The 18,059-nt window shown below is 51.4% G+C and overlaps 1 protein-coding gene and 1 long non-coding RNA gene across 5 annotated transcripts in view; one reads left to right on the top strand and one right to left on the bottom strand.

The window, feature by feature from the left end:
• Positions 1-11,547, bottom strand: part of LOC114900617 — a 28,448-nt gene extending 16,901 nt beyond the window's left edge. The window contains exons 1-3 of the long non-coding RNA XR_003794894.1: positions 11,015-11,547; positions 8,811-8,930; positions 7,898-8,044 (exon numbers count right to left, since the gene is read on the bottom strand). This is a non-coding gene — a long non-coding RNA (uncharacterized LOC114900617). The remainder of the gene's footprint in view (positions 1-7,897; positions 8,045-8,810; positions 8,931-11,014) is intronic.
• The window catches only part of PLB1 (phospholipase B1), a 133,439-nt gene that overhangs the window by 106,813 nt on the left and 8,567 nt on the right, over positions 1-18,059 (top strand). For 3 of the 4 annotated variants that reach the window (XM_029231877.1, XM_029231876.1, XM_029231878.1), the window contains 13 exons: positions 1,482-1,547; positions 4,712-4,772; positions 5,339-5,397; positions 7,352-7,419; positions 7,667-7,710; positions 7,928-8,027; positions 11,713-11,764; positions 12,734-12,814; positions 14,247-14,312; positions 14,850-14,944; positions 16,009-16,093; positions 16,872-16,970; positions 17,488-17,583. In XM_029231877.1, the coding sequence (XP_029087710.1) occupies positions 1,482-1,547; positions 4,712-4,772; positions 5,339-5,397; positions 7,352-7,419; positions 7,667-7,710; positions 7,928-8,027; positions 11,713-11,764; positions 12,734-12,814; positions 14,247-14,312; positions 14,850-14,944; positions 16,009-16,093; positions 16,872-16,970; positions 17,488-17,583 (972 nt within the window). Of the gene's footprint in view, positions 1-1,481; positions 1,548-4,711; positions 4,773-5,338; positions 5,398-7,351; positions 7,420-7,666; positions 7,711-7,927; positions 8,277-11,712; positions 11,765-12,733; positions 12,815-14,246; positions 14,313-14,849; positions 14,945-16,008; positions 16,094-16,871; positions 16,971-17,487; positions 17,584-18,059 lie in introns of those variants that run through there. The other variant, XM_029231879.1, reaches the window with a different exon arrangement.

Below are 18,059 nucleotides of genomic sequence, written 5' to 3'. Positions count from 1 at the left end.
GTAAGCTCTGTCTCCTTGCAGTGTTGCAGATGGTCCAGGGCACACTTCCTGCCCTTGGCCCCGAGTGCCCCCTCTGAATCGTGTTGCAGCTAGGAATGCCGAGACTCGGAGGTTAGGAGAGACGTGCACTGCCCAGGGAGCCAAGGTCTGTGCTGAGGGCTAGGGCTTTCATGTACCTAGATTTCATCCTCCAAGGTGACTGCTGAGACCTTCTCTTCCTCATCCCTCTGTCTGACCAGCAGGGTCTTTCTCGGACCTGACCCCCGTGATCAGGAGGAATTCCCCGTGAGGAATGGAAGGAGGCCACTGCTGGTCAGGAGGCTTGGCGGGTCGGGCCCGGCTCTGCACTCACTACCCGCTCTCCACCTGGAGCAGGTCCCTCCTCCACTCTGCCCCCCAGTTGCTCCTCATCTGTAGAGCGGGGGCATTCAGGGGTTGCAAACTCAGATGCAGTGCCAGGCAGGAACACGACTGTGTGGATGGGATCAGGTCTGGGACAAGAGGAGGTGGTAGGGCCAGAACTGAAGGGCACACACCCCTTCTGGAAGCATTCAGAGTTGGTCTTCTCTCCTCTCCCTTCCTTTCCTCCTTTTCCTTTTTAAGCACCTTTCAGGCCAAAATAGGGCAGATGGGCAGTCAGCTTTCAACCCCTGGTTTGGATCTCCAATGACCTCTTCTCCAACATTCCGGTTCTTCCTACTTACTCCCATGTTATTCCCAAATTTTCAGACCATGCCCCTTCTACCCCACTCAGCACGTCTTGTGAAGGTGTTGACAGCCCTGGGCTGTTTGGCCTGATCTCTGGCTTATGAACTTCTTATTGCTTCACTGTCATTTTCACATTTCCTCATTACCTGCTTTCCCCCGTTTCTCCTTTGTCTACTTCCTTCTTCGACTAACTTATCACCCACAACTGAATAGACCTGGATTCTTGACTGGGCATGTGTGAAACTGATTGTAAAATAAATAGGCGAGCAGGGAAAGAAGAGGCTGTTTCACGAGAAAAAAAACACAACCAGAGTATGTGAAGCCAACCCGAAGGGGGTAAGATACATAATTCAAAGCAGGCAAAATAATAATAATAGCAACAGATATTAAAATACATTGATGATCATAACACTTGTTGGTGAAGAAAAAAGTGCTATAATATGAATCTCTTGCCAGAGAAATGACAAAGGAAAGAAAATCATTCTGAGGATTAGGGAGATGTTCAATTGTCAGGGTGAAAACAAAAGCGCAGAACCCTGAATAGAACATGTATGGAACCCTTTTTAGGCCTTTTATTGTGCACCCCTTGTCAAAGCTGTTATGTAAAACCCTCTAGGGAATGAATGAAACTATGTTTGTACGGTTCTTTCTATTTAAATGCAGAAGAACATGTTAAATAAATCTACAGGACAGGATTGTTAGTACTTAATGTTTCCTAAGCAATCTTCCAGACTGTCGGATAACCTCTCCCTGTGGTTTCTTTTCTCTCTTAGAATGAACCCTTCCTGAGAACCCCCCGGAACAGTAACTACACATACCCCATGAAGCCATCCATTGAGGTAACCCCTGACGCACGTCTGCCTCTCTCAGGGACAAACCATTTCCACCTCCCGGCGACTCAGGGCGTGGTGTGGGTTTCCGAGAGTTAGCTTCATCAGAAACGTACCCCTCTTACATACTGGAAGTTGGAAGGTGAAGAAAAGGCTCCTGAACCACAAAGTCCCAGGATTGTCCTAACATGTTCTCAAGTGTTTACCTGATGTCAGCAACCAACTAGAGGAAGTGCCTGTGGATCAGTTGTCTTTGACCTTTGCACAAACATCATCTCTGATCAGGCAGCTCAGCCTTTCAAGAAGAGATGAGGGGGAGGCAGTGGGTATGATGCACTGTCAATTTCCTGTAGTTGAGTGGGAAGAACCTCAATTCCGGGGGCTGGGCCCAACAGGAAGCTGACACATATGCAGGTGGGCCTCCAGGGCTTGTTTGGTTCAAGTCAATCATTCTGGTTCAAGTCAATCATTCTAGCTCTGAGGATTCAGGGCCCATGGCTTTAGGGGCAGCTACTGCAAAGATGGCCTGAAGGATCCTGAACCACACCCGGCCTTGCAGGACCGGCCTGGTCCAGACCACATGTGTCGGCCACCAGATCGAGGGATCAACCACCAGTATCGGATGAGCACCTATGGTTTGTCCAGTCTTGTGCGAGGGGCCGGAGGCCATTCAGAGAAGGGTCCGCGTGGTCCTGCCCTCAGGAGTTAGAGGTCATTCCAGACTGGGCACCTACTATGTGTCAGACACTGATTCAGGAAGACAGAGCAGTGGACCAGACAGATGGGTCCCACCCCTCATGGAGCTTACAGTCTACCAGAGGAGGCATCCAGTAGACAGCTAAGCACAGTCATCTCATAGAGTGAAGACAGCTCTGAGGAAGGTGATGCAGGAAAGTGAGATGGGGCAGGGAGGGTGGCATGTTCTGATGAGCCATGCAGACCACGTCAGGCCTCTCTGAGGAGGAGAGATTTGAGCTGGGATGTGTATGATGAAAAGATGCCGGCTATCTGGAGAGCCAGAGCCAGAGTCCCAGGCAGGACCAGGGAGTGCAAAGGCTCAGAAGTGGGGCTGAGTCGGGTGTATTTGATGAGAGAAAGAAGTCAGTGTGGCTGTGGGTGTGTGAATGAGGTAGAGAGTAGGTCATGAGACCAGAGGGTTTATTGAGGGACCGATCACACAGAATCTGAATCCCTAAGAAAGAAGGTTGGACTTCAGGTGGAGCGCTGTGGGAAACTGTCGGAGGTTCTAGGAGAAGGTGATGTAATCTATTTCACCTTTTTAAAGACCCCCTGACTAGTGTGGAAAATGGATTCGGGAGCAGCAGGAATGATTGAGGAAAGACCTTTTATAAGCCAGCTGAAGCACTGAGACTAACTCACCTGAAATTATTGAAGAACCGTTAGGTGCTAAGCTCTGGGATACAAGCCTTGTGGTAATGCCACCATCCAGCCTCTCTGAATTCTCTTAGGCTCATGTTAGCCCAACAGAGGTGTGTCCCAGGCCAACCACTGACAAAATCCATTAGAATTGAAATGTCAGCTACATCTTGTCACTTGGGCATTGACTGATTTATCTAACATGCGTATATTTATTGGATACCTAAATGGCACAGGCACTGTGCAAAGTGCTGGGTATACACTGGTGAAAACAGTGGTTCTGGTTGTGTCCTCTTGGATCTTAGTCTCATGTGTCTTTGCTTCTGTCGCTGGAAGAGTTAAAAACCCAGGCCTAGAAAGTGGTGGGATTTGTTTCTTTTTTTAAAATACCTTGCTATTTAAATTAGCCACAGACAGGCAACAGCAACATTACTTGAGAACTTGTTAGAAATGCAGAGTCTTAGGCAGCACACCAGTCCTGCTGTCTCAGGATCTGCATTTAACAAGACCCGCAGGGGATCCAGGTGCCCTGGCGTAGGGTGCCAAGTACAGTTCTTCCCTTGGGACAGACGAGAGCGCTCCGTTTCCAACCTGGGTCTGCTCATCCGCATGGGATGGGCTTGTCCCTGGCTCACCAGTTCTCCGAGATGTTTCTAAAGTGCTCACGGCTATAGAATATTTTTTAATTGCATCTCCCCCAGATATTTGTCATCTGCGCACAAACGTGTTCTTGATTTCAGTAGAACTCCCACACAGAAGAAGGACTCCATCCGTGTGATGAATTGAGCAGTTCCTTGGAATAAACTAAATTACATCAGATTAAGCAACTACTATTTAAAGGAAGTTTCATTTTTGCTCCCTTGTGAGAGGAGTGTTTCAACAAGGCATGTCTGCTTCATCATCTGACCAAATGAAAGAGACAAGCTTCCAAAGCCTTTGGCGACCACACGCCTAGAGAATCAGTCAACCGGACAACACCTGTGTGTGGAGCCCTACTGTGCACTCAGCCCTACTGGGCTTGTCCCTCAGGCCCCTCTGGGCACGCGCAAGCGTCTGCACTAGGGAAGGGACTCTATCTTTCCCCCAACTTCTGCGCCCTCTGCTTCCCTCCCCATCCCCTCCTCCAGCGCCTGGCAAGTGTGCCCTATATTCCAGAGACAAGAGAATTGGACTGAAGGTATCCAGGTTATAGACGTTAATTTATATACATACAAGGAGTTGTTTGGCTATTAAGTTAAATACACCAAAAGAAATGATATGCACATATTCAGAAATGATATGCAGAAACCAGAAACTTTGCAGTTGTAAAAATTTCACGTTACTGTCCTAAATATATCGTAATTATTGTTTTGGTCCTAGCATTGTAATTAGTGTCCATTAGTTTCATGTTAAACGACACCACCAAAACCCACATGGAACCTCTTATTAGGCATCCAAGTCTGTGTTCCTTTGGGAGACCACCTGTTGCACACCTTCACTGTTTTCTCCCCTACTTTGGATGACTGTGGGCTCCATTTAAGGGTGTAGATAAGTTGAGGTGGGAAAGACTGTGGGTGTGCATGAGTGTGTCCACACATCATGTGTTTTGTGCATGGCGGGTGGGGAGAGACCTATTTTCTCCTCTCTGATTCCCCTCTCACTCCATCCACAACTCGCAGCTCTAGCCTCACATGATCCCCTACAGTAACATAATTCCAGCCTCCACCAAGAATTCCTTAGCTAGTTCTTCCTGGGCTGAAGCTAACCTTCCTGCACAGTGAGTGTCGGGTGTTGTGTCTTTCCTCCTGTTGATTTAGAACTGGGGCAGTGACTTCCTGTGTGAGGAGTGGAATCCTTCCAACAGTGTCCCCACGTCAGGTTAGTATAAACATCATCACCCCCTTCAGTCAAGGGCCTGGCTAAGCGTCAGGTTGTTGGGAGAACCTACAAACACACCTTGGAGCCTTGAGCAGGTCTTGCTGATTCCCATGCAGTGCAGACCTTGATCCTGGGTAGCCCATGACAAGCTAGGCTGCAGCACTGCTGGGCTCCCAGGCTCTCCACAAACCGCACTTCTCCTCTCGGCTTAGTCCCAATGGCAGCCTTTCTGACCTCCCTGCCCAGTGAGGTAGGTATAGTCAGGGATTGGGGTCCTCTCTACCTGTGCTCATGACCCACCTGTCCCCCACCCAGCTGGAACTTTCCTGGACCACTCCAGTGTGAATTGGGCTCCTCTCAGGATGGATGAGAGCCATCAAGCCCATTACCTTCAGTGCCTTAGTTGCTCTGAGTAGATGGAAAATACAAATTTTCTAAAGCCTTGGGCTGGAAATAAGTTTAATGGGAACCTGTGGCATAAGAACAGAATCTCAGACTCCTAGCCAAGTTAATAGTTTCAAAGGAAGACCTCCACTGACCATCCATCTTTTTTCCTGTCTCCCTAGTCCATGAGCTCCGACCAGCGGATATCAAAGTGGTGGCTGCCCTGGGTGACTCGCTGACTGTGAGTACTGAGCTGGGCCAGGCCCTGTGCGGAATCACCTCTTCCTCCACATCAGCTCTGTGTTCAGCATTTAGCTGAGAACATACCTGTGTCCGGCAATGAAACATAGCCAGGCAGCCGCAAAACACCAGCAGGCAATCGAGAATGCCCTCCCCTCCTCCCTTCCACAGCCTGGCTCAATACCACCTCTTCCACGGGGCCTCCCCTCCATCCCCTGATAGAAGCCGTCCATCCCCCTTCCCCACTGTTGCCAAGCATTTCATCTGTGTGTGTTAAGGCAGCGGTCCCCAACCTTTCTGGCACCAGGGACAGGTTTCGTGGAAGACAGTTTTTCCACGGACAGGGGAGGGGGGCAGGGGTTGGGTTCAGGTGGTAAAGTGAGCAATGAGTAGCGGTGGGGAATCGCAGGTGAAGCTTTGCTCACTTGCCCGCCACTCACCTCCTGCCGTGCGGCCCAGCTCCTAACAGGCTTCGGACCAGTACTGGTCTGAGGCCCGGGGGTTGGGGACCCCTGTGTTAAGGTACTTATTCAAGTCTGCCTGCCTTTACCAGGGAACTCATCTCCTTCACCCAGACTCCTAGGGTGGTGGGTCTTACCCACACACTGCCCAGCACCCGCTCACCCCATTTAAAGATGTGTTTGTGGGGGCAGAGGGGGCCCAATACCTGCACGTAGCACAGTTTCACTAAAGGAATTGTATTGGCCAACTATTTAGCTATTGTCTGTGTGTGAGACACTCTGCTAGCAATTCAGAGGGAAAATAAGTATGAGATGTAGTCTTAACCCTCTGGAAACTTGTCCAGCTGGGGAAATAAAAAACACTTACACAGAAGGAGATACGTAATCATATAAGGGAAAAACCGGACTTGTGAAATCAGGTATTCATTTCAGTAAGGAACAACTTCTCCAGATGGGTTTGAGTGTGTTTTAATTTTGGTATGAACGTGGGGAAAGCTGTGGAAGGAAGGATACACACCAGGCTCTTAACCATTAATTGATTCTGGTAGTGTGTATGTGAGGGTAAGGGGTGAGGAGGGAGGGGATGTAGAACCTGGAGCAGGGGGCAGGTTATTAAAGTAGGGGTAAATTAGTAATTAAAACATCTTTGTATCATTTCATTGGTCATAGTGAACGCGTATTACTTTTGTAATTTTCAAAGAGGAATACTCTCTTTTTTTAAGATAGGGCCTTTAGAAAGCAACTATACTCCAATAAACATTAATTTTAAAAATAGGGCCTTTAGAAAAAGCATTATGGAGGAGGCAGAAATTGACAAAGGTGTTAGAGAATGAACTGGAGACATAATGGCTGGAAAGGAGGAGCTTTAGCATTCCCAGAAAGGATGGAGTGGCTGGTAGTAGGCCGGTCCAAGGCCCTCATGCTTCAGATCAACTTGTTTAGACCTGAAGGTTTGTGTGGACAGGAAAGGAGGCGGTGAACAAGGAAAGGAAAGTGGAAACCAGGTCATGGTGAGCTCTGAATGTTGGTGAAGGGGTTTGGCTCTGACCCTGTGAGTAAGAGGCACCCACTGAAAGGTCAGAGTCCGGGGGAGGCATGAAGGAACAGGTGTGCTTGGCAGAGCAGGTGGGCAGCCCCGTGAGATGGGAAGAGACACTGGAGACCGTGGGGTCAGGTGGAGGCCAGAGCTGTCCATGGTGAGGAGATGAGAGTCTCACCTGGAAATATGGCAAAGGGAACACGAAGAAAGGGATGGAAGCCAGAGAGGTTGGGGAGGAAGAATCTTGCTTCTTCCACAGCTTGGTTACTGGTTGTGTGTGGAGGATGGGGAAGTCAGGACTCCGAGATTAAGTGGCCTGGGGAAAAGCTGGTACCATTTTCAGAAAAGGTAAATCCAGGTCCCAGCTGCTACACCAGAGCAAGAGGGCCCCTCCCCAGTGCCCCCAGCCTGCACCCGACCCAGCCCAGCTCTAGAGCCTTCTCTTTGCCTTTCAGACAGCGGTGGGAGCCCGACCCAGCAACTCCAGTGACCTCCCCACAGCCTGGAGGGGACTGTCCTGGAGGTGAGGGTGTTCTCCACTCATCTCTGTTGATGACGCTCCCCACAGAAGCATGGGTGGTGTGTTTCCCTGTCACCCCTCCAGAGATGAGGCCGGGTACTCGATGCCCGGTGCTGGGATGCAAGGCGAACCCCCGATGCTTCTGTTATTCCTAAGGGGGATGGGAATCCTGCCCCAGGGCAGACTGTCTGGTTCTGACTCAGAAATGTGATGACCTGTGATTTTAACAAATGTGCTTTCTCTTCCCCAGCATTGGAGGGGATGGCGACTTGGGGACCCACACCACACTGCCCAGTAAGTAGCAACACGGAGAGGCACCATCACTGTGGCCGTAGCAGCCCCTCCCTGAGACCGGGGCCCTTCCCCTGAGCGAGGGAAGAGAAGGTTGTCTGTAAGGAGAGAAGTCAGCCTGCCCTGAAAAGACCCAGAAGCGTTCTGCCCACACCTGTGCCCCAACACTGCACGTCCATCTCCCTCTCACCTGTGCTCTCTGCTCCTTCCCTCTTCAAAGACATTCTGAAGAAGTTCAACCCCAAAATCTTCGGCTTCTCCGCCGGCACCGGGGAGGAGACCGCCGGGCTGAATGCAGCAGTGGGAGGGGCCAGAGCTCGGTGAGTAGACGTGGGTACTGGAGGGACAGAGGAGGGCAAGGCCGAGAGATCGGGGATGAGAGAAGGGTGATGTCTGGGACCCGGGCCCACAGACGGGCCGTAAGAGCCGTGGTGCACGGAGCACTTCTGCTGCCCGGCCCTGAGCTGCCCCCTCACGTGGATTATCTCCTGTAATCCTTACACCCTTCAAGATGGGTACTAGCGTGAGGACACAGAGGCTTAGACCGTTTCCTGAATGGCCCAAGGTTATCAGAGCGAGGGACCAGAGGAGCCAGGATCAGACCAGGCTGAATCAGAGCCTTCGCTCTGCCCACTGAGCTGTTAGCACCTCTCAGGGCAGTGGGGAGAAGCCCTTGAGGGTGGCCGGACAGGAAGCATGCGGCCAGGGCGCAGGGTGCCCTCCTGCTGACTCCAGCTGGTCTCCCAGCCCAGAGGAGGCTGGGGTCGAATGTGCAGGTGACAACTCTCAGCACCTTGGGGACACAGAGCAGGACCTCACGGCTGGCCGCCCTTCCCTCCTCCCTTCTCTCGCCTCTGAACCTCCAGCCCTTGACTCTGAAAAAACCGTATATCGACACTAGGGAGTTAGATGGTAGGCCCTCAAAACAACATAGCAGTTGTTTGTTTTCACTTGGATTTCTGTGGTTGACAACAACCCAGATAATTAAAGTTGAAATGCCTGACGGAGTTCATTGATTTTCTGCACAGAGCGTGCTGGGTCTTTGCTTTGTAGAAGGGTTGCTGCACTCAGATCACCAGGGAAACAGAACCCGCTTGACTCACCCCGTTTACAGGGAAAGTTCCTTTCAGACGCGGTAAGGAGGGCCCCACGCTCGCTTTGAGCCTCTGAGCCACAGGAAGCGATGTCAGGTCCTCAACCTCATAAGCAGGAAGAATTATTTTCTGCAAAAAAATTGGGCTTCATGGGGCCATAATGTCAACCTCTAGTTGCTGGTATCACCATTATTATTATTACCTTTTTATTATTTTTTTTTTTAGAGCCCAGGCTTCATTAACCAGGAATTGATTCCTTAGTCTGTTGACATTCAAGCCCCTTTCCCCGTTCCTGCTTCACTTCTCTTAAACTGCCTTTTCTATTTCACTGCTGCTTGGTGTCTCCATCAGGCACCAAGAGTGCCTGGGGAAGAGTGGCAGGGGAAGTAGCCGAGATATGCAGCTTCTTGTTAGTATCTCTGCGGTCCCGTGTTAGGGGAAAGGAGAGCGAGCCATTAGTCAGCTTAAGTAAGCAAGTTTGGAGAACTGTTCTGTGAGTCTCCCTTATCTGCACCGTGCCATTTAGCACAGTGTGGGTAAGGATGAGTTCACCTAAAGAGAACGACAAATACCACAGCAGAGCAGCCAGGATAATGAGACCTGAGGTCAGACCGTCTATGTCTATATCCCAGCCCCCAGACTTGCTGGCTGTGTGACCTTGGGCAAGTCACTTAGTATCTCTGAGTTTCCCCATCTATAAATGAGAATAATAATAGTACCTATTTCTCAGAGTCGTCGCAAGGATTAAATGAGACCAATAACCCATGGAAAGCACTTAGTACAGTATATAATATGTATGCAAAAAAAGTTTGTCATTATTAGAGTATTTTGTTTCAAAGTTTTATTCAAGATCGAACTTCCTTTCCATCCATCAATAAGCAAGAATTCACTGAACAGCTGGGAAGGACTGAGCCCCAAGATGGTTACTAAAAGATAGAAAAGAATCAAAAAGTGAACTGCCTGCCTATAAAGAGCTTGCTTTCTAGTTAAGAAGCCTAAACCTACAGGACATAATTTTTGGAAAAAAAAAAAACAACAGTGCTGTGCAATGGCAACGTTGCAGACTGAAATGATTTTGTTCTTTGGAGCACAACTAAGAGAAGAGAAGGGTACAAAATGTGAACCGGGCAGGCTGAATACAGACAGATGCAGACCCGGAAGGGACCCCAGAAGTCATCTAGTCTTGGCTGTTTGTTTAAAAGATGAAAAAATTCAAGGCTAGCAGGACCCAGTAACTTGGGTGAGCTCCACAGCACGTTGGTAGCAGAGCTGGAAGGGGACTCCTGGTCCTGTAACTCCCAGAGCATGGCTCTTCACATCAAGACTGAAAAAGGAAACAGAGGAGGTGTGGATAAACAAGCCCGGAGAGAAGGCCCATGGGGGAGGTAGGGCTTGCGCTGAGCCTGACGCATGGGAAGAACCATGGCTGGGAAGAGGGGAGGAGAGGCCATTCCTGACTTCCCCTGGTGCCCTTGAGGGCTTATCACCCGTGGATTCCCCTATTCATATCTTGAACCTATTAAAAGGTTACAGGGATTTCTGTGGTCACCTCTAACCAGGACAGGCTTTCTTTATAGCTTTCTGACACACGCATCAGTAGCAGTAGCATATGAGATGCGGTCCTGAATGTATTAATGAGAAACATGGCAGGGATGGTACCATGTATGCTTGGCCACATGCCCAGCTCACTGTGGACCTGCAAAGATTTAAAATGCCCATTCTGTACCAGTTACTGCTTTTATGATTTCTTCCATGGAAGCCTCCATTGGCTGTGTCCCTTCTCACATACATATCTTTTTTAAGTAACAGTTTATTGAGGTGTGATTGACGAGTACACTGTACATATTAAAAGTGTACAATTTGATCAGTTTGTTATATGCATATACCTGTGAAACCATTACCACAATCAAGATGATAAATATATCCATCACCTCCAAAAGTTTCCCTGTATTTCTTTGTAATCAATCTCTCCCTCCCGCCCCTTCCTGTCTCTACCCCACTCCCTGGGCCCCAGGTAACCACTGACCTGCTTTCTTGTCACTATAGATTAGTTTTAATTTTCTAGAACTTTACAGAAACAGAACCATAGACTATGTACTCTTTTCTTGTCTAACTTCTTCCACCCAGCAAAGTTATTTTGAGATACATCCCCATTGTTTTGTGTATCACTAGTTCATTCCCCTTTATTGCTGGGTAAGCTTCCGTTGACATACCTGTCTCTTATCCAGCAGCATTCAATTCCTCGCTCGTGGCAGGTATCCAGGAGGTGAAGGAAGAACTAGTCCTGTCCACATTTGTCTCCCCCGTCCTGTTTTGTTGCAAGTGGGAGAAGTGAGGAGATGGGGAATGGTGTGGAAATCCAAAGGAACTACAGAAAAGAATAACAAAAGGATTAAAGGAACAGAGAGCGGGACTTAGAGGTAAAGGTTAAAGGAGTCGTGAAGCTTGGAAAGGAGAAAGCTGAGGGATCATTTGGGACGATGAATTTTTTCAAATATACAAAAGGTTATTTTTAAAACAGACAGCCAAATAAGAACTGGACAGGCTCAGTTCAGTTTCATCCTGCAGCGAAAGAGCTGGATGAAGTATAAGGGAATGTCCCTGATGGGAAGGTCGAGCAGATCCCCCTGAAGTGGCTTCAGAGGACCAGGCCTGCAGAAGGGGGTGGGGAGATGCAGATTAGCCCTTGGCAGGGTCAGGATCAACTACGGCTTCAAGGTCCATGGCAGATCTTTGATTTTTAAACAGGTTGAGATTTCTTGAGAATTGAAAGCCTTGCAATGCGTTCTGAAGGAGTGAACTTTATATAACATTTTTCTTCCTGAAACATCTCCTTGCCAGGCCCAAATCCTACAGCTTGAGCCCTCCCTCGTGAGCCAGCCCTAATGTCCCCTTCTCTTCCCCCCTCCAGTGACATGCCGGCCCAGGCCCGGGACCTCATGGAGCGAATGAAGAACAGCCCTGTGAGTACAGGACCCCTGGCCACCCCTGGAAGGCGCTCTGCCCGTAGCTGGGGTGGGTGCAAGCCGCCCTAAAAGAGCCCCCTCTGTATCACTGCAGCTCAGGCTCTTGGCTGGTCCTTAAGAGGGGCCAAACGAGCCACGAGTAGCAGGCCTTGCCACCAAGATGCCGCCCGTCTCTGCCGCCCCCCTCCCCCCAGGGCCGAATGCAGGAGGTGAGAGGGGCAGAGGGTGGCCGGAGGTGGCAGGCCTCGGCCTCTGGCAGCTTTCCACTTTACCCAGGAGCTGGCTTCCAGAGCCCTATTATGTAAACTTTGGCTTCTAAAAATAGGCAGCTCATTCCAACCCTTCCTCCTTCCCGCTAACCCGGCCCCTCTAAAGCTCCCCACCAGCACTTTTTTAAACACTCTGTGTTTATGCGTTGGAACTCAGCGTCTGGGAGGACTCCTATTATGGCGGCGCTGAGTGGAAAGCAGGCTCCCCCGGGGGCCGCCCCGTCCCCCTCCCAACTCTCAGTCCACGAGGGGCTCCTCCTCCACCCGCCTCCCTGGACACAGGCCTGAAGGGAGGCCAGCTCTGGGCTTTTGCTTCTAGATGTGTCTTGTGCCCTCGGCTCCTCTGAAGGCCTTTCGATCCCATTTTAGGGGTGGGTTAATACACACCACCTCCTCCTGGACTGCAACTTTCTTAAGAGGATCTCAAAGGGAAAAAGGTCCTCTGTACTGAGTGAGCACGCACGTGCGCGCGTACACACACACACACACACACACACACACACACACACACTCTCTCTCTCTCCCCCCCCCCGCCCCGGCGGAGTCCTTGCCCCAGCACCAAGGTGAGGGCAGGAGAGCCTGCACTCGGCATCTTCTCTCCACTGTGATACAAAGAGAGGAAAAGGCACTTGGGGGGCCGTCTGGCACATGCACGTGCCCCCCACCAAGGCCTAAATGGGATCTTCTGTCCCCTCAGGAAATCAACCTACAGAAAGACTGGAAGCTCATCACCCTGTTCATTGGGAGCAACGATTTGTGCCATTACTGCGAGAATCCGGTAGGCCCCTGCGCAGCCCCCTGGGGGCCCTGAGAGGGGAGCTGCTGGCAAAGGTCACCATCCAGGCCCAGGGCCGGGACCTCCCTCACGGGAGGCACACGGGCCGGCTCTCCTAGGCACCTGAGTCTGCCCAGGAAGCCCCAGCTCACACATGCCAGGAGAGGCCTGCCTTTCCCACTGCTGAGTGGCGGCTGCATTGGTCCCCTGATTCCAGAAGTGTCTGTCTGGATGTCCCCACTCTTCAGGCACTGCCAAGGCGGCCTCTCTTATGCACACAAATACTGTTCTCTGGTATCCGGTGGATAACTAGGGAGCCCCACCCTCACCTGCTTAGAGTCCCTGCCCACTTTTTTGGGCGTCCCTTGGTGGTGGGGAGGTTGCAGGGGGAGGATGAAACAATGCCATAAATAGGGTTGATTCAGTTGAACTATTCCTGATCGATGGCTTACTGCTCCTTCAAGGACAACACGCGTTAACAAACTCTGCCGGCCCGGGAACCCAGCCCACTCCTAATGTCGTTTCTAAGGGGAAATATGTCCAGACTTACAAACTGTGGGAAGTAATAACTTTTGGGATACATCTTATTCTAAGTTGAGGATGTGCTATATTTTATTTGGCCAGAAGAAAAAAAAAAAAGCAGCTTCCATAATTCAGAGGTTGTGGTAGAATATTTGACAGTCACAGGCAGCGAGGAGAAGGCATTTATCATTCCTTTGGCTCACAGACAGTGACCAAATTCTGGATGAGAACCGGCCTCCCCCGACCCAGGGGCTTTCTCCCTCCCTGCCCAGACTCCAGAGGCAGAAGCGACCTAGTCCCGTGGGGTTTTAAATGCTATTGTGTCCTGCACTCGTTGGGGTCCAGGGAGCCAGAAGTGACCCCAGAATATCTGTCCTCATGCAAGCAGTCAGGTTTATGATCCTGAGAGCAGCTTTTTGTGGAAAGACCTGGGGCCTCCATCAGGATTAACTCCAGCTATGTTTTAGGAAGGGGCTAAATCAGCTTCCAGTTGGGAGACGGGCCAGAGGAGGAGACCCTTGACCTGAGTTACAGGGATGGGAGTGAGGGGGAGGCAGTGCAGAGGGTCCCAGGCAGTGGGGCCAGCACGAACCAAAGCCCAGAGGAAAGAGACAGCATGGCCACCAGGGGCTCTGTCCTGGTTGGAGAAGGAGAGGCGGGGGAACAGATGGGACTGGAGCGGCAGTGGGGTCCAGCACTGACAGGCTCTGGGTTAGAGGAGCCGGGAGCAGGGTGGGGTGGGGATTGTTCATGGTACCTAGTAGGGGTCAAGGGATGACTTCTTACAAGAGACTGTGTCCACCAGCAGTAAGGGCTGGGCTTCCCAGCCCATGCAGTGCCCTCCTGTGCTGGCCTCAGGCCACTCTCCTCAGCTCCTGCCAGGAGCTGAGGAGAGCCCCTTGCTTCTTCACAGGAGGCCCACTCAGCCAGCGAGTATGTTCGGCACATCCAGCAGGCCCTGGGCATCTTCTATGAGGAGGTAAGACGGCACAGGGGCAGCACGATCCTGGGTCCTAGTTCCTGGTGGCAACCAGGCTGCTCCCCAGGGGCTGTGACCCGTGTGCATCTAGATGTGTTCAGTGAGATGCATGCCAAGCAGAGCCCCCCCCCCCCCCCCAGTGAGCAGGTCCCTGGATGGGATGGGCAGGGTGGCGGGGGGAGGCAGCTTCTCTGCGGGGAAGATTCTAACTGGATCCGACTGCATCTGTTTGGTGGCAAAGAAAGAGCTGGCTTCTGGAGCCAGTCGGCCTGATTTGTAGCCAGGTACTGTGGCTTGGGCAAGTGCCTTGTGTCTCGGTTTCCCAGTCTATAAAGCAGGGCCAATAAAGGAGATTCCATGGGATAATATAAGGCACGTTCCCTCTCTGGGTCCCTCTCTGGGCCTCAGTTTACTGGTAAAGTTGGGGAGGAGGAAGTAGATTGTAGATGATCCCCCAAGCTCTTTCCAGCAGTAACCAGTGCCCCGCCCCCCCAACAAGTGCCTGGGGACCACTGAAGCCCACCCTTCTGCCCACAGCTTCCAAGGGCTTTCATCAACGTGGTAGAGGTCATGGAGCTGGCTGGCCTGCACCAGGGCCAAGGTGGGAAATGTGTCATGCCACTGGCAGCCCAGTAAGTAGACGTACGTGGGCCCAGGGGGAGGGCACCTGGGGAGAGCAGGGCTTAGATGTCAGTGGGTGAGACTGATACAGGCGGAGCCAGACATTCTTGTCTGGGGAGCAGACATCAGCAATTAGCCAGGGGCTTGGAAAACTATTCAGAAATGCTGCTACCTTATTGAATGCCTACTGTACGCAAGTCGCTTTATTTCCGTGGACCCCAGTTTGCTTTTCTGGAAAGTGAGGCAGACAGACAGTCAGATGACCCGTGAGGGCCCCTGACATTGTCTGTGATGCCAAACCCCAACTTCAGCAAGTTGTTTGTTCCTGTTTGAGAGGCAACACAAGGCAATGCGCTTTCAAGGCAGCTCTATCAGGCCTCAAATCCTGGCTCTGCCATCGTAGGAGCTGTGGGACCCTGTACAAACCACGCAACCTCTCTGGGCCTCTTACTCCTCACTTGGGAGGTAGAGGTGAGGTCTTGCAAGAATTTCTGCTGGGGCTGGAATTTATTAAAGCTCAGCTGTGACCCTGCAGGAAGTTGCCATCTTCTGAGGCCAGAGGTTCGCCCAGAGTTCCTGTGACCATTGTTAGGGGGGAGCAGATTCTACAGGGAGCTGAGGAGTCCTGTCCTATCTGGGGTCAAATGGATTCGCTGGGAAGGTGACCAGCTGGTTCCTATTCTCGGAGTGGCCAAGAGACCCCTCACTCCGGAGCCCTGTGGGAGAGTCCCAAGCAGCCAAAGGTAGAGAAGGGAGGCCTCAGGAGCATGAGGAAGAAAGGCTGGGCCACCTTGGCAGTCTTCCCCAAACCCCAGCCCTCGTGGAGAAACCCCAGGCAGGAGCTGCACGCTTGGAAAGGAGCAGTCAGGTGGCCAGGGGAACAGGCAGCCCGTCCACAGGAGACCCGGGCATTGGTGCCAGCCCTTCCACCTTCTCTCCCAACAAGCACCTTCTAGACCTCCTGCCCCTGAGCTATAGTTCTGTGATCCGGGCCCAAGAGGAAGCAAGGCTGTGTTTTGGGGACACCTCCATGGGGGGGGGGTGGCACCGAGCCTCAGGCCTCCTTGTCTCACAGGAACAACTGCACCTGCCTCCGAGGCTCCCAGGAGAACTCCCTGGAGATGCTGCAAGAACTGAAGACAGTGAACTGGGACTTCCAGGTGACCCTACCACCCCCCCCCCATCTTTACTCCTGGAGTGAGGGCTCTACTGAGATCACAGCCCCTGAAATATGTGTCCAGGTGAATCAGACACCAAGGCAGGGGCGGGGAGTGAGAAGCTCAGAAGGGAAGCTGGGGAGAACGCCCACGTCTCAGCTCCCAGAGGGGAGAGGGGCTGTGCTCACTGCCCTCAGGCTCCTCCCTCCTTTAGCTTCTCACGTCTGTCTGTGCCTTCCCTTGACCTGCCGTGCCCTGGGCCTTTCCGCAGTGTATCCATCTCATGCACAGGGCTTGTCTTCTTACCTCTTCTGAGAAGCTTCCCCCCACGAAGCACCCCCGGCAATTTCAGTCAGCACTTCACTGCCCCTAAAGCCCTACATGGTTTTGATTTTTCCATCTCCCAGATGAATAAGTTTCTGGAGGATGAGCACAGCTAGTCCATCCCTTTTATAGTCCACCTTTTGGCACTTAAGAAATGCAAAGACCATGGATACTCATCCCCCAACGTCACAGGCATTTTGAGGAGCTGGTGTTGAAATTCTCCCCGTTTGAACTGAGGCCCCGTGTTCTAATTCACCTCTTCATGAAGTGAGAGCAGAGGCGGCCTTGGGCCCAAGCAGACGTCAGGGCAGAGCCGGGTGGCGCCCCCACCTGGTGCTCAGGCACTAGAGCGGCTCCTTTGAGTCCCCTGCCCCTGACGTGACCCACCCAAGCCCACAGGAACAGACCATCTGCCCAGCCTTGCGGGCGGTTAAGCAGCCTCTCTCCCCATCCCCAGAGTGGCCTCTCCAGGCTCTCCTACCAGTACCTGCAGCGTGAGGACTTCGCCGTGGTTGTGCAGCCTTTCTTCCAAAACACCCTTGTCCCCCTGAACGACGTAAGTTGCTGGTGTGTCTGGGAGGTGCGTGTGCAGAGGCCGTATCTTAGGCAATGTATTTCCTTTTCTACATGGGCTTTTTTGGACCATCTCTCTCCAGGCGCGCTCCCAAAGGGTTGCTGTTTCTGCTTTTCCTCCTTTCCCCTGCACCCACCTTTTCTGAGTATAACTTGAACTTAGATGTACTTGGAAAGAAAAGGTGAAAATTAACAGTGACCAAGCTCCCCTGGCCCTGCTAGTTGCTGGGTTGGGATAAAATGGAAAGCTTCCTAAAAATATTATTATTCTTTTTTCAACCATTAAAGCAGGGATGCTGAAGGAAAAGGGATGTGTGGACTGTAGGTGGCTATAATTTTTAAAAAATAAAAATTCCAAAACCAGGGAATTTCTCCATCAACATCTGAGCCAACTGGCAGCAGAGTTGAAAGGATGAAAGTTGAAATGCCCAGGATGCCGTGGGATGGGGGGTAGCAGTGCCCTCGTCCCAGGAAGATAATCCCCTTGCCTTTGGTCACAGAGAGGAGGCGCTGACCTCACCTTATTCTCCGAGGACTGTTTCCACTTCTCAGAACGCGGGCATGCTGAGATGGCCATCGCTCTCTGGAATAACATGGTCAGTGCCTGAGGGTCGAGTGGGTTTGGGTCAAGGGGAAGCCCGAGGAAGCTGACTCTTTCCCACAACGAAAAACCTACTGGCTGATGTGGCTCCCTTCTCCCCAGAGCTCCAAATGGCAGCTCACGTATTTGTCCAGACAGATTCTATTCTTTCGGTAATGCCCCAGTGCTGTCGGGGGATAATTTTGTCATCAGATAGACTGGATGAAAATATCAGCATGAACCCCTTACTGTGTGACCTTGGGCCAATGATCTCTCTGGCCATTTGTATCAATATCTACAAAAACAACAAAGATGACACAGGTCTTAGAAGACTGAGATAATGTGTGTACCGCACCCAGCACAATAATCCACACGGTCCCAACTATTATTCCGACTATTATTTCTTTAAACATCAAAAAGAGCCACTCAGCCTGTTTTCCCAGGCTGCCACCTATTCTAGCCCTAATGGGGGAAAAGGGGACCTTACGAAAT

This window comes from Monodon monoceros, unplaced genomic scaffold (assembly GCF_005190385.1).
Source record: "Monodon monoceros isolate NGI ecotype Baffin Bay Population unplaced genomic scaffold, NGI_Narwhal_1 Super_Scaffold_19, whole genome shotgun sequence".
Taxonomy (NCBI): domain Eukaryota; kingdom Metazoa; phylum Chordata; class Mammalia; order Artiodactyla; family Monodontidae; genus Monodon; species Monodon monoceros.
Note: the sequence above shows the minus strand (reverse complement) of the source record. Positions and strands in the feature narration are given on the sequence as shown.